Raw genomic sequence first — 15,370 nt, forward strand, 5'->3', positions numbered from 1 at the left:
GTGGTGTGGAAACTCCTATATATATTATGATGTAAGTACACAGTATCTTTAAGGGTGAAGGCCACAGGCTAGGATGCTCAAGGTATAGGGTTGAGCGATCAGGATTGGAAAAGATCAAATTCCGACCGGCAATTGAGTAAATTTCGATTGGAATTCCGATCTTTTCCGGTGGGATTGAGGTCGGAGGTTATTTCCCACAATGCTTGGCTACTGGCCAATCATTGTGGGAAAAGATAACATTAGGGTTGAGCAATGGGGATCGGAAAAGATCATATCCTGATTGATGATGGAGCAAATTTCACAATCGGGATCAGCTGAAAAATGATCGAAAATCGGATTTTACAAACGATCCTAAAAACTCAAGATCGACTCAACCCTATCAAGGTATGGCGTATGCTCTCCAGCTTGCCTTCTTACCATAGTGCGTTCTGGTGTTATCTCTTCCAATATAAGGCCCGGTTCACATCTATGTTCAGTATTTCGTTTGGGGAGTCCGCTTGGGGACCCCCTGAATGGAATACCGAAAGCAGTTCATGATGTACTTTTGCCTCCGCATGTTCCGTGCGGACACCGCGTGGAAAACACACGGACCTCATTACAGTCTATGCTTGTCAATCGTTCAGTATTCCATTCGGGGAGTCACCAAGCAGACTCCCTGAACAGAATACCGAATGCAGATATGAACCAGACCTAAATGTATACATACAAAGACAAGTATAGAACAACAGCAAGGGGAGAAGATAGTCCAAGTACAACCTAAAGTTAGTCCCCTATTTGTAAATATAGAAGCCCTATTAACAATGTGTTCTTACCATAAACAATGGAACAAAACAAGGACCCAGAAGGTCAGGTAAATACAACACTCAAATGGAAAAAAAATCCAAAGACTCATCATTGAAATGGGAAAATACAAAACTAGCTAACAGGTCAAAGTGAATAGGAATTAGCATGAGGGCTTACCCATGATGTGACAAGTGAAAGAGTTCATGGTGGTCTAGTGAACGCAGGTCGGACCCAACGCGGTATTCACCTACAGAAACGCGCGCCAGGTCCGACCTGCATTCACTAGTCCACTGTGAACTCTTTCACTTGTCACATCATGGGTAAGCCCTCATGCTAATTCCTATTCACTTTGACCTGTTAGCTATTTTTGTATTTTCCCATTTCAATGATGTGTTTTTGGATTTGTTTCCATTTGAGTGTTATCCTTACCTGACCTTCTGGGTCCTTGTTTTGTTCTAAATGTATACATGCATTATCTAAATGATGTAAAACAGATTCAGCAATTCTGATCACCTCCTTCTATTGCCTCATGGTCCAGTTGTAATGTTCAGGTTTCAGTGGTGGACAAGGATCAGTGTCAGCCATCTATTTGCAACTTGCAATGTGCTGTGTGCTCTGATAACTTTTCCCCATAGCAAATATTACAATTGCAAAAATGTGCCCTCCAGTATCTCTTCTGAGGGATTGAATTAGAATAGCCACTGCTTCACCAACATCAATGAGCCTTTGGTGTCCATGTCTCTGTTTGCTAGTTCATCAATTGTCCTTCTTTGGCCTACGTTGTGTAACTACTATGTGACTTGGAACATGTGCGGTTTTGGAGATGTTCAGGTTCAGTTGTCTAGCCAGCCATTTGACCCTTGTCTAGCATGTACACAATCTGCCAACCTTATTGTAATTTCTGCATAGCTAGCTTTATGGCTGATCCAAATAACTGAGAGAAAAGGACAAACATGAGGGCATCAACCACAAGCCAGCAAACTCAATTTGATGCTTCTTTTGACCCATAGTTACTTGGGTCTGTGACTGGGTCCAAAAATGACCTTCAATAGCCATGAAATTGAAAGATCACAAACTTTTGTGGTGACATGTTCTGATCCCTTCAGCACTTATGGATGAAGAACACAAGCTCAGCAGTCTTCTGTTTCATCACGATGGTGACTCAGAGATCATTGCTCACAGAGCTCTTCAGACTTCCAGCATCGCTTTAAAAACAAAGACACGTCACAAACTCCACTTTGTAAATTTGATCTAAAGTCCATAAAGCTGTCTTGGAGGATAGCCAAGTAGGGATGCTCTTATATAAAGGACAGGCTGTAGCATAAACTTCATCTTCAGTCCCGAACATCAAGGGATCAGGTAAGAAGCAATTTCTTCCATTCTTCTTGAAGTTGTATATAGGAAGAGCTTTCATAGTCTCTAGCTGGTCAATACTACTATCAATATCATATATATATATATATATATATATATATATATATATATATATAATGTATTATTCATTAGCATCATTTCTTCAACATTATTTCTTTCTTTGATACAGATTTTCACCACTGGGACAAGGTTGACCTATCTAGAGAATCAACATGTTGGTGAAAGTCATAGCTCTGGCACTAGTCGTGTGTACAGTCACAGGTCAGTATATAGCTAAATGAATGGTGTCTAAGCAGAGGCAAAAACCAAGTCCTGTCCAGGAAAAGTGGCCCTTGTTGCGGCCATATATCCCAGACTGAACTATATTTGAATTGAACTCAATGCATCACAGTCAGTTATAATGCAATGAGCCCCGAATGGCCAAATTGTTAGTGCAGTAAACCACCAGTTTTATGTCTGTAGGATACGCTATCTCATTGGCCATTCAGGAACTCACTGTCATAACTCACAATGGTGCAGTGAGTTCAATGCCCACAGACGACTTCAATCTGGGAAGTCCTATACACAGCTTTGTCTTGTGAGAGTAGCCTGATACTGAACCTTCTCCAACTAAACTCCTTCTGTCCTCCCCATAGACGGAACTGGATATACAATGTGGCAGGTTCCCTTTATACCAAGTCCTAGGCACATATTATTTGTATACAGTATATTAGATCATGCATTTACTTCCTGTTAAGTTACAGTGAAATAGATATTACATGTAAGCCACCATTTATCAGTAGAGTAACTAAAGTCTTGTGGGCCCCAGTGCAATCTTTTGTCCGGGTCCCCTATCTCACCCCTACAGTGAATTCTTGATAGTGATGGTTACGGGGGCGAAGGAGTTTAATCCACCTTAGTGTGGTTAGGGTAAGCTGTGGGTCTCCTTGGTTTATGGGCCAGATGGAAGCTGCAATCTCAATATTGATGCCAGTGCTTATGGGCCCCCTAAGGCTCCTGGGCCCTGGTGTGACTGCACCCTCTGCACCTCCTCAAGTTACGCCCCTGGCATCTGTATGGCAAATAACATACTACTTTCTTTTATATCTTCTTACGTTTTAGGATCTCAATCCGAGGTCAGCACTGTCCAGATAAGTGATGCTTTCTGGAATTACTTCACCCAGCTGACCAGCAATGCCAAGGACAAAGTGGAGCAGATACAGCAGTCTGACATCAGCAAACAGCTAACGTAGGTGTCTGAATAGCCACAAATGTATTAGTGTGATCACTGACCTAGTACATGTGTTATTACACTTCTTGAGTAGTTACAGTACTTATCATAAATGATTGTATCTAAGTACAATGTTGGGACACATAAACTTCATATGAGGAAGGGAGTCCTCTGCTTGTTAATAATAATAACAAGGTGCTGTAGCCTCCTCTATAAGCCAGAATTGAGAGTCATCCTGTAAGTTTTTATATAGCCCTGGAGATACAATTACTAGAGATGAGCGAGTAGTATTCAATTGAGTAGGTATTCGAAATATTCGTACTCGATCGAATGCTACTAGCTATTCGCAGTAAATATTCAATTCAGAGCCAGCGTTGATTGACCGAATGCTATACAGTGTATAGCATTCGGCAAATCAATGCTGGTTCTGCAGCAGGCTCATCCTTGCTAGTCAGGAGAGCTGGCAGCTTGCTGTTATGAGGGAGCTTACTTTTTCTCATAGGAATGAATTGACCAGCGTTAATTGGCCAGTGTACAGCATTCAGCCAATCAAAGCTGGTTCTGCCGGAGGCTCATCTGTGAGGAGGCGGAGTCTAAGATCGGACCACAGCAGTCTCCATTGTGGTCTGATTTTAGACTCTGCCGCCTCACAGACGAGCCTCCAGAAGAACCAGTGTTGATTGGCCGAATGCTGTACACTGGCCAATCAACGCTGGCCAATTCATTCCTATGAGAAAAACTAAGCTCTCTCGTAACAGCAAGCTGCCAGCTCTCCTGATTAGCAAGGACGAGCCTGCTGCAGAACCAGCGTTGATTTTCCGCAGGCTCGTCTTTGCTAGTTGGAGAGCTGGCAGGTTGCGGTTATGAGGGAGCTTACTTTTTATCAGCGCAACTCCTAAACACTCTCCTCCTGCTATTTGTGGACTTGGTGACTCTCCTTTAGTCAAATAGTGGTTTCCCCTGAAATGAAGATTTTTTCCCATAGACTACAATGGGATTCGATATTCAATCGAGTAGTCGAATATTGAGGCTCTACTCGAAACAAATATCGAATATTTCACTGTTCGCTCATCTCTAACAATTGCATATTTGCGTCACAATGGTGTCAGCTGAGCTTTGACCAGGTCTCCTGGAGACTCAGGACAGAGATCATAGCTGTAGGTTAAAAAGGTATTCCAATAACAACAAGTTATGCTCTATTCACAGAATAGACGATAACTTCTAGATCACTTGTATGGAGATCCTAAGAACCCCTTTAAATAGAATATTTTTTCAGCATATGCACTACTGCTCCATTGGACTGCCAAAGCAATGTGAACACTGTACTCTGCTATCTCCGTTAGTCCCATAAACAGTGACTGTAGATGTAGGGAACAAGCTTGACTACCACTCCTTACAAATGGAGGACTTGGGACCCCAGGTGTGAATCCCAATGATCAGACCTCCATTGATCTACTAGTTCAGCGGATTTATATCCGGTTATTACCTTAACACCCCATTAGTCCTGTGTTTATATGAATTTATTTATGACTCTGTATCATTTTCTTATTTAATTGCTTTCCAATTTCTTTCCTTTCTTTGACTTCACCCTTTCTTTTTATATATACAGTTTCTCTTTTGCATGTCCATTGTTCATCTTTTTATTTTGTCTTTTCTATCTCTATCTTTTGCTTCTTGGTTTGTCTCTACTCAAGTATCCATCAGTCTATGTTTATCTTCTCTGCTTGGACCATACATGTTCATATATATTTGTAGAACCATTTTCATCTTGTTGTTCTTTTTCTAAATATATTGCCACTTCACTTTTCCTGTTTTGGACATTCTCTTCTTCTTCTTAAAAGAGTCCTAAACTGATCACAAGGTGTTCTACTGTTGGGTCCTTTAGCAAATGGCAAGGACATGAACATGTCCACAAAAATTTCCAAGATATGTCCAGAATATTTTATGCATGTTTAGAGGTCATTCCTAATACTTTCTTTCCCTCTACAGTCTTCTAATTGACGAAAACCTGAAGAACATCAATCTTTATGCAGGAGAACTACAGCAAAAACTTGTTCCCCTAGTCAAGCAGATACATGACCAATTAACCCAAGACCCAGACAAACTGAAGGAACAACTAAGTGAAGAGCTTGAGAAGTTGAAGGTCAAGATGACCCCCTACACAGATCAAGTACAAAAGGTGCTGAGTACAACTGAAGAGGAACTTCGGATAAAACTTGCTCCCTATGCCAAGGAGCTTCAAGCTCAGTTGGAGAAGAACACTGAGATAGTCACTGAGAAAATCAAGGCTGCAACTAAAGACCTGGAAGCCAGAATCCGAGAAAATACAGACCGTGCGCAGGCAGTACTGGTCCCATATTCCCAGGAGCTCAAGGCTACCATAGATGACAATGTGGAACAACTCAGAAAGCAACTGAATCCCATCATGGATAAAATCAAGGATAATGTTGATAAACAAATGCAAGAGCTATACAAAAGTCTGGAACCATATGCAGAGGATGTACAGGAAGAACTGCGTAACCAGATCAAGAATATGGATTTCCAGATGAAGAACAATGTTGAGAAGATGGAAACCAAAATCTTGGACTTCACCACACAGCTGAGAGAGCAAATCTCCCCTTATGCCAATGAGCTAAGAACCAAGCTGGAAGGAGATATGACAAATGCCAAGCAGACCTTGGAGCCCTACTTTGCTGAGATGAACCAGAAGATGGACCAGAAGATTGCAGAGTTCAAACAAACCATAACCCCCTATGCAGATACCCTCAACAAAGACCTTGTTAAGAGAGTAGAAGACATGAAGAAGAAGTTGGGAGAATACACTGTAAGTGCACAGGATCAAATGGAGTACCTGGAAAAAAATGTCCAAGAAAAGATCCGAGATTTCATCAACAAGGGTGTTGCCACCGAAAACTGAATTCTCTTCTCTCCTAAAGAACATGGTCGCCTGCTAAGATATCACATAGTGCTACTATGGTAATGTTAGTGGTGCTATTCAACTGCTATATTTCAGGAGCTTGCACTATCCTCACACATTCTTTAAATAAGTTTACAATCTGAAGGTCTATCTTTACCGTAGAAATTTCTTCAACTTGTTTACATTCCTGTCATTGGACATTTACGTGTTAATAGATTTCACCCCTATAGTACTGATAGTAATATGTTCCTCTAAGTTAGAGCTAAAATGGTACAGGTGTTCTGCCTATATGGAAACTGAAAACAAAATATGCTTTTTGTTACCCATATGATTGTATTATTGGAATATTACATTTTCTATGTCATCTTTCCATCATTTATACTTGTGACTGTACTATTTGCATTCTGTTCAATAAAATCCTACTCGGCACTGCATATCCTGTCCTAGTCTGCTTAAGCAAGTGACTCCATTTATAGCCATATTAAAAATCCAAGAATTATTATATTTTATTGCAAAATGTTCAGCACATATAGTATATCCCTGATCCAACATAATAGTTGGGGAATATATTTAATAAAGCATATGCAATATTTTCTATCTGTGATACACAAGGAGAACATATAAAAATGACAAGCAGTTCACCCTTATAACTTATATTCGGAATATATCTCTATAGTACTGCCAAAGAGAAGCTGAGTATAGTTTTTGGCTCTCTCTAGGAAACCAATGTATGCCCATTTCTCTATAGAAACAAGGCTACACAGGGCCCCGCTTTTGTATTTAGTGGGGTCCCATGGTGGGATCTTCAGAAATCAAACAAACATAGGCAAACACATGTATTATATTGTAAGTATGTGACCAAATCACAGGGTATGTACATACATCACTACTAGAGATGAGAGAGTAGTATTTGATCGAATACCTTGCCGCCATAGGAATGCGTGTAAGCGGCTGAACACCTAGGGGTTAAGTGCATTGAATATTCCATGTGCTTAACCCTTTGGTGTTCAGCTGCTTACACGCATTCCTATGGCGGCGAGGTATTCGATCGAATACTACTCGCTCATTTCTAATCACTACACATCTCCTACTAAGTGATATGATAAAGTAATATTACAAATAATAATCACACATATCACTATATGCAACATACCAAAAGCAGACTTTTCCAGCAACTTGTGTTTGTCCCCTGGCTTCCTTAAAGATGATATGGTTTGAGTAGTGTAAACCCTTCTTACTCCTTTTCAGAGCCAGTTTATCCTAGAGGTGAAGACCTCAGTAATGTAAGGGTAAGTTCACACAGAGTTTTTTGGTTAGGGTTTTGAGGCCGTATCCGCCTCAAAACCCTGACCAAAAAGACAATGATCAATGGGAGCCGCTCAGGTCTTTTTTCGGGGAGCCGTTTCTTCCGGCTCCCGGAAAAAAGAAGCGAGATGTTCATTCTTCAGGCCGAGTCACCTCGTGATCCGGCCTGAAGACACTCCCCTCCTCCCGACTAGGCCAAGTCATTGGGTCTAATCCAGAGCGGAGTGCGCGGCCAAATGCCAGTGCACTGCACCGGCTTTCAGTCGCGGCTACCCGGTTTTTGGATCGGAACCTGAGAAGGCCTCCACCTCAGGTTCTGATCCAAAAACCCCATGTGAACTTACCCTAAGACTGAATGGTCATCACTTGACATCCCATTAGAAGTATCTGTACCCCACCACCCCGGCTTTCTCAAATAACTCTGTTCATCTGAAAGCTAAAGTGGCACCAGGCAAGAAAAGAGTCTGAAGCTGCCACTTTGTAGTGTCTGTACAAGGTCATTGAAAAACTCAGCCTATGATGTCAGAGAGGACATGTTACTTCCCCTTGTGCTCTCCAAATAACAGTTTTGGAACATTTTTCTTATAACTCTTCACTGCACTGTTCCTCTTTTACTGCTACTAGAAATTTATTGAATAATTGACAACTGGGTGTTACCAATCCCCTCGTCAAAGTGAATTGACCTCAGGTTGCACATTTCCCGGACTCATAGACAGCACTATTTTGGCAGCTACAGTCTACACTTTCCCAGGGGTGCTTATATCTAGTAAGAAAAATAAAAGGCAAGAAGCTTCCCTGGTAAGCACAGGGAGAACTGGAAGTTTTCTTGATGTTGTAAGACAAGGGAAAACCAAAAGTACCCTTAATCGGAATTCCGAACACAATCTTTTTATGTGGGATTGAGATTGGTGATTTTTCCCACAATGCATTGCTTAGCCTTCACACTGAGTATACGCTGTATATTCAGTGTGAAAGCTCCGCTGCAGTTCCATAGGAATGAATGGAAGCAGCCGACACACAGCCTTAACCCCCTGCGCGCCGGCTGCCTCCATTAATTCGAATGGAAGGCTAAACTAAATCTCTAGCAGCTACTTACCTCTAGAGATGGCTGCTCCGGTACCCTCCCCTACCAGTACCCCCCCACACTCTCCTAACCCACCCACACTCTCCTAACCTGGCAGGGAGGGGGCAGCGAAGGAAGAAAAGCAGCGTGGAGCAGCAGCAAGGCAAAGAATGAAGGCACGGGGCACAGGACCAGCCATCTCTGGAGGTAAGTGGACACCAGGGGGTAGGATTGCTTTTAAAATCCGATCTCCGATTAATAAAAAAAAATCCCATTGACTTGCATTGGGATCGGAATTGGGATCGAGATTGGGTTCGAATGAAAAACTATCGGAAATTGGATTTTAAAATCGATCCTGAAAAGTCAAGATCGGCTCAACCCTAATTGTGATACTTGATGTGAGGTTTTTAGGTGGTCAACTGGCTGAATACCAAAAAGTGTAAAGATTGAAGTACTCCAATGATGGCTTCAGGTAGGTCCCCAAATTCAAGTTTAGTACAAGGAAGGCCTAGAAGTGTCTTTAGCCGCCAATCCTTTGGGCACTGAAGACTTTACAAAAGAAATAACTTGTATTGGAGAGAAGAAAGTATGGTAACGCCTATGATCAACCAGCACAATGGTTTGATACTTCTTGTTCTAGATTCCACAATGTTTTTACCCAAAGGAAATAACATTATAGTAATCTTGACCCACTAAGTACTTTCCCATGACTAACAAATGCAAATCAGCCGAATAAAATAACAGCTCACTGGATTCTCAATTGCTTGGCCTAAATTGTATCCTTTTAAGCTGTCTATTGTGTAGAAGCCCAGTACGACCTGCAATAACCTACTACTAAAACACCACAAGCATATGTGATGGGGCCCATTTGTTATTTCAATGTCAGCTGCAGCTACTAAATAAAACCACTCCGCGAGGTCTTCTCCTCCTTCACGATTATGACTCATGGACTCACAAAGCTCTTCAAACGAACATCACTCTGAAAAGAGGGACGCCTCAATGATTCCCCATTGTAAATCAGATATCCAGCCCACAGAGCTGCCCTGGAGCATAGCCAGTGTCCAAAATGACCTCATATAAAGGACTGGCTTATGCCAGCTTCAAAACTGACCCAAACACCGAAGGATCAGGTAAGGAACCAGCTCAACTGCAACCTAAAAAACAGAACAGAGAACTATTCTCAAGATATATAAAACTCATCATCAAGAATAACAAGAATAGAACATTATCCTTTATTCTTTCAGTAATGTGATTTTCAGAAACATGTCGTTTTTTGCACAGATTAAAGGCATTAGGAATTTTACGGATTGCCATTGACTTATCCTGCGACTCAGAATGTTGGCGAAAGTGTCAATACTTGTGTTAGTCGCGTGCATAACAGGTCAGTATGTTTATTTCTAGCTTATGCATAATTCCATGTTTAATGTGATACTATGTGGACATTATTTGCCTATCCTTAAAGGAGTTATGTCGGGACTGAATCTTACCAGTTTGCAGCCAGCGTTCTGTATGTTCGGAACTTAGGAGTTTTGGATGGTTCTAGATGCCGGCGTATATAGTATGGCATATATTGTGGGGACAAGCAGACTTTCTTATTGTAATAGAACAGCCAATCCCCTTCTCTGTCTCTAAGGACGCACAACAGATAAGGAACTGGCATCAAGAAAGTCTGACTTCCCCCATAATGTACATCATGCCAAGGAACAGGGAAACAAAGGGAGCAGGAGGGAGTTCTCCCTGTATTTGTTTCCCCCTGACTAGAATATCCACAGGATATCATAAAAGTCTGAGACTGACAGATTGACAGTGATAGTACCAATTACCCCGCCCACACATAGTGATTGACAGTGATAGTACCGATTACCCTGCCCACACACAGTGATATATATCCAGCTGTCACCTCTAATCACCCACCCCTACATGTTCTAACCCCCCCACCATTCAAAACACTCCCTTTGGCACCAATAAAGCTCTTCTGACTTGTTTTAATTTGATTTGATGAGAAGAGGAAACTCTACATCCTACTGGGAGAAGAGAAGTCAACTGTGGAGATCGCTGCCCAATACGTGTCCACCTGCCACCGAGTGGAAAATGAGACCCCAAAGACTATTTTAACCTAAAGCACCCGCCCCACTCCCCCATACCCACCATTCTCCCCCCAACCCCAACACTCCCCCCACCCACTTTACTTCCTTTGGCAATTTTGCTTTGCCAAATTTCTATTTATGGACGTGCCTATAAAGCTTCTTTTATTTGATTTAATTTGATAGATAGCAATAGTACTAATGACCCCGCCACACATAGTGATTGACAGTGACAGTACTGATGACCCCGCCCACACACAGTGATTTACAGTGACAGTACTGATGACCCCGCCCACACACAGTGATTTACAGTGACAGTACTGATGACCCCGCCCACACATAGTGATTGACAGTGACAGTACTGATGACCCCGCCCACACACAGTGATTGATAGTGATAGTACTGATGACCCCACCCACACATAGTGATTGACAGTGAGAGTCCTGATTAACCTGCCTCCACACACAGTGATTGACAGTGACAGTACTGATGACCCCGCCCACACATAGTGATTGACAGTGACAGCACTGATGACCCCGCCCACACATAGTGATTGACAGTGACAGTACTGATGACCCCGCCCACACACAGTGATTGACAGTGATAGTACTGATGACCCCACCCACACATAGTGATTGACAGTGAGAGTCCTGATTAACCTGCCTCCACACATAGAGATTTATAGCCTAAAGTGTACTTTAAATTAAGAGACAAGTTTTTCAAGTTCTTCAGATTAAAAAACATCCTCAACTATTTAATGGGTTGTACCATTGCAGACACATCTCCTATCCACAGGACAAGGGTTAAGTGTCACATCACTCTAGGTCTGGTACCTGGGAATCCCAGAGATCAGAACAGGAGATCAAAAGTCCTCGTGTGATGATGTGACTAATGTTCCAGTCATGTATATGCCATATCTTCCAGTCCATATCAGTAACTGGGGCGCTGTTCAGGCACAGGGAGGATGCAGGGGGACTTTTGGTCCCCATTCTCCTGATTGCTGGGGGTTCCAGAGGTCGGACCCCCAGTATTATAACATATCCCCTGTTCTGGAGATAGGGGATGAGTGTCTGTGATTGTACAACCCCATGAACCAGTAAAATGTTTTTCTCCGTACTTTGTATCACCCCTTTAACTACATAGACTTAGAGTACACACCCATTTGGCAGGTTTGTATATTTACATGAGTTATGATATCTTCTGTACTTTGTTAGGATATCGAGCTGACATCAACACTGACCAGATAAGCAATGTCTTCTGGAATTACCTCACACAGCTATCCAGTAGTGCTAAGGAGAAAGCGGACAACGTCCAGCAATACGATATTGGCAAACAGCTGAAGTAAGTGATCAGTAATGGAGTAAGAGATTGATAATTCTTATATCACAGGGAGAGATGGACTTTTGTACTTTCGAAGTCAGTGTTTGCTGAATTTGCTGATCAACAATAAAATTGGATATGGCCTACGCATGGGTCCACGTAGTAGGTTACTCAGTGTTTCCTGTATTTATTTTATTCACAAAAAATTCCTTTTGCCACGTGGCAAAAAACACAGCATTTTATAGTCCTAGCGAATTCCATCCAGACATTGCAGACAAATATGTGCAGTGGGAATGCTGCAATTTTCCAAACCATTGTGTTTTTGGAAATTGCGGCAGGCATGTCAATTATACTTTCGGATACACTGACGGTTTCCCCTATAGGTAGAATGGTAGACCTCTATGGACCATCTGTGAAAAGCGCTGCGTTTCAGCTGCGGCTTTTCCTGCGGTGCTTTTTCGCTGTGACCTGCTACATGGAGCCTTAACCTTTTTACATATTTCCTGCCTTTCATTAAAATGCAGTCTGATCTGTGGGTCGTATGTTATATAGCAGGATTTGCTAAGAAGATTGATATACATATTGTATATAAACTTCTGCTTAGGCCCCTTACAGATGACCATGGAGTCACCGCAGGTCCTGTGTCACCTGTGAATAGGAGTGCTGAAGCATAGCCGCAAAACCAGACAGGAAAAGGACCTGTCCTGACTTTTTTGTAGCCTGGACTGCTGACCCACACACGGTACTGTTTTGGGATCCATGGTCGTCTGCAAGGGACCAGTGAGCGGTCCAACTAGTGGCAGCCTTGCCTTAATGAATGGACAGCTATCATAATAGAAACTATTTAATATTAACGTGTCCATTTAATAGATTATTTTAAGAAAAAAGTTATGCTAGGTTCACACTATAGTTCAGGTTTATCTCCTTCGGATCCATTTGGGGACCCAAAAAATGGAAACCCTATCTGCTTGAAAAGCGGTTACCTGCAGAAACTCGCAGACCCCATAGACTATAATGGGGTCCGCTGGGTTCCTTCCCAGTTTCCGCCCAAATGAAGAACACAATCTCAGAACGCTAGTGTGAACCTAGCGTAATATCAGTTAGAGTCTTAGTGTCCGTTATTATACCGTCCATTTTTGTGTCTCTATTGTTCTGCTTATCGAGTATGTGCAGAAAAAACAGACAGAAATAATGGACAGTACAATGGATGACGGTCCATTACCATCCGTCACTTGTCTGATTATCACTAGAGATGAGCGAACAGTAAAATGTTCGAGGTTCGATATTCGTTTCGAGTAGCTCCTCAATATTCGACTACTCGAATCGAATATCAAACCCTATAATAGTCTATGGGGGGAAAATGCTCGTTTCAGGGGTAGGCAACGTTCGATCAAATTATACTTACCAAGTCCACGAGTGAGGGTCGGGCTGGATCCTCCGAGAAGTCTTCTCCTTGCAGCGTCCCCGCAGCATCTTCCGGCTCTGAATTCACTCTGCCAGGCATCGGGCCTGGGCAGAGCCGACTGCGCATGCCCGCACTACAAGCGGGCATGCACAGTCGGCTCTGCCCAGGCCCGATGCCTGGCAGAGTGAATTCAGAGCCGGAAGACGCCGCGGGGAAGCTGCTTGGAGAAGACTTCTAAAGGTAGGAGAAGAACCAGCGTTGATTGGCCGACTGTATAGCATTCGGCCAATCAATGCTGGTTCTGCATCAAACTTTTACATTCGAATAGCGAGTGGTACTCGATCGAGTACGAGTATTTTGAATACCGTAGTATTCGATCGAATACCTACTCGAACAAGTACTACTCACTCATCTCTAATTATCAGACATTAATGCTACAAAAGTAATGGACACTTCACTTCCATCATAAGTCTGCCATTTTGAACACTGCCCAAAGTCTTGCAATGACGGACGTGTGATGGATTTGATGAAATCGGATGCTGATGGACAACAAAACAAATCCCTTTAAAATCTGTGTGTTTTTTAAAACAAATTTTTGACAGATCTGTTAGATGATGTCGTGTCAACAGGTCTCCATACACATGACATAGTTGTCTGGTCCCGATGGTAGTGACAATTTAGACTGACTTATGTATACGGACACATTTACCATAGACATCTACAAATGATTACTTGTTGGCATTTAGACTCCGCCAGTCTACATTGCTTCCAGTGTTGCTATTGATTCAGTCTTTCTCTCCATAGTGCTCTTATTGAAGAAAACCTGAACAGCATAAATCATTTTGATGGTGAATTAGTGGGCCAACTCATTCCTTTGGCTAAGCAACTCCATGAACAATTGACAAAAGACTCTCAAACACTGAGAGAACAAATCAGACAAGAGTTGGAGAAGTTGAGGGTCAAGTTGACTCCCTATACAGACGAGGTACAAAAGCAGCTGAACAGGAACGCAGAGGAACTTCAGGAGAAACTGGAGCCATATGCTAAGGAGTTTCAAGCCCAATTGGATAAAAGCACTCAGGTTCTTAGTGAACGGCTGAACTTTATAAGAAAGAACCTAGAGACCAAGATCAAAGAAAATGTTGACCATGGACTAACATCAATGGTCCCATATTCCCAGGAATTGAAAAGTGCAGTAGATGACAATGTGGGTCAGCTAGAGAAAGAACTCAAAGTCATCAATAGTCAAGTAAAACTGAATATTGATCAACAAATGGAAATGCTCTATAAAAGCCTGATGCCCTATGCAGAGGACATGCAAGATGAGCTGTACAAACACATCAAGAACATGGATTTTCAGATGAAGAAGAACACTGAACAATTGGAGAGCAAAATATTGGAATTCACAGGAAAACTGCGAGAGCAACTCTACCCTTATGCCAATGAACTAAGAAACAAGCTGAGAAGCGATAGGACAAATGTCAAACAGACCATGGAGACATATCTTACCGAGATGAACCAGAAAATGGACCAGAAGATTGAAGAGTTTAGAGAGACCATGATGCCTTTTGCAGATGCCCTCAACTTGGCGCTTGTAAAGAGAGTGAAAGACATGAAAAAGATGTTAGGAGAATACACCTTGAGTGTACAGGATCAAATGGAATACTTGGAGAAAGACATTCAAGACAGAATCCGAGACTTCATCACCCAAGGGGTTTCCGATGAAAAATGAGTTTTTGATGCGTAGACTTATGTTGGAAGACCAAGGACAGTTAGTGTGATACAAATTTGTTTCATCATCTTATCTAGAAATATCTGAATAGTATGTAACACACAAATGGAAGCAAATAAACATTGAGATCCAAGCTATGGTGTGTTGTATGGAATAATGTGCATGATAAGCATATAA

At 42.2% G+C, this 15,370-nt stretch overlaps 2 protein-coding genes across 2 annotated transcripts; both read left to right on the forward strand.

Moving 5' to 3' along the window:
* Window positions 1-2,033: 2,033 nt before the first annotated feature.
* On the forward strand, window positions 2,034-6,718 carry LOC142210532 (uncharacterized). Its single transcript, XM_075279751.1, has 4 exons — window positions 2,034-2,142; window positions 2,327-2,418; window positions 3,259-3,385; window positions 5,357-6,718. Exons 2-4 carry the CDS (start codon window positions 2,370-2,372, stop codon window positions 6,282-6,284), a joined length of 1,104 nt encoding a protein of 367 aa, XP_075135852.1. The 5' UTR covers window positions 2,034-2,142; window positions 2,327-2,369; the 3' UTR covers window positions 6,285-6,718.
* A 2,942-nt stretch (window positions 6,719-9,660) lies between these two features.
* LOC142210533 (uncharacterized) lies at window positions 9,661-15,326 on the forward strand. The gene is made up of 4 exons (XM_075279752.1): window positions 9,661-9,782; window positions 9,934-10,033; window positions 11,951-12,077; window positions 14,266-15,326. The coding sequence occupies exons 2-4, from the start codon at window positions 9,988-9,990 to the stop codon at window positions 15,191-15,193; spliced, it is 1,101 nt and encodes a 366-aa protein (XP_075135853.1). The 5' UTR covers window positions 9,661-9,782; window positions 9,934-9,987; the 3' UTR covers window positions 15,194-15,326.
* The last annotated feature ends 44 nt before the right edge of the window (window positions 15,327-15,370 follow it).

This window comes from Leptodactylus fuscus, chromosome 6 (genome assembly GCF_031893055.1).
Source record: "Leptodactylus fuscus isolate aLepFus1 chromosome 6, aLepFus1.hap2, whole genome shotgun sequence".
NCBI classification, from domain to species: Eukaryota; Metazoa; Chordata; class Amphibia; order Anura; family Leptodactylidae; genus Leptodactylus; species Leptodactylus fuscus.

Excerpts from the sequence above, each read along its gene's own strand:
- LOC142210533 (XM_075279752.1), top strand. The coding sequence starts at position 9,988 with ATGTTGGCGAAAGTGTCAATACTTGTGTTAGTCGCGTGCATAACAG. Across the intron at positions 10,034-11,950 it reads GTTAGTCGCGTGCATAACAG|GATATCGAGCTGACATCAAC; the intron begins GTCAGTATGTTT and ends GTACTTTGTTAG. Across the intron at positions 12,078-14,265 it reads GATATTGGCAAACAGCTGAA|TGCTCTTATTGAAGAAAACC; the intron begins GTAAGTGATCAG and ends TTCTCTCCATAG.
- LOC142210532 (XM_075279751.1), top strand. The coding sequence starts at position 2,370 with ATGTTGGTGAAAGTCATAGCTCTGGCACTAGTCGTGTGTACAGTCACA. Across the intron at positions 2,419-3,258 it reads AGTCGTGTGTACAGTCACAG|GATCTCAATCCGAGGTCAGC; the intron begins GTCAGTATATAG and ends CTTACGTTTTAG. Across the intron at positions 3,386-5,356 it reads GACATCAGCAAACAGCTAAC|TCTTCTAATTGACGAAAACC; the intron begins GTAGGTGTCTGA and ends TTCCCTCTACAG.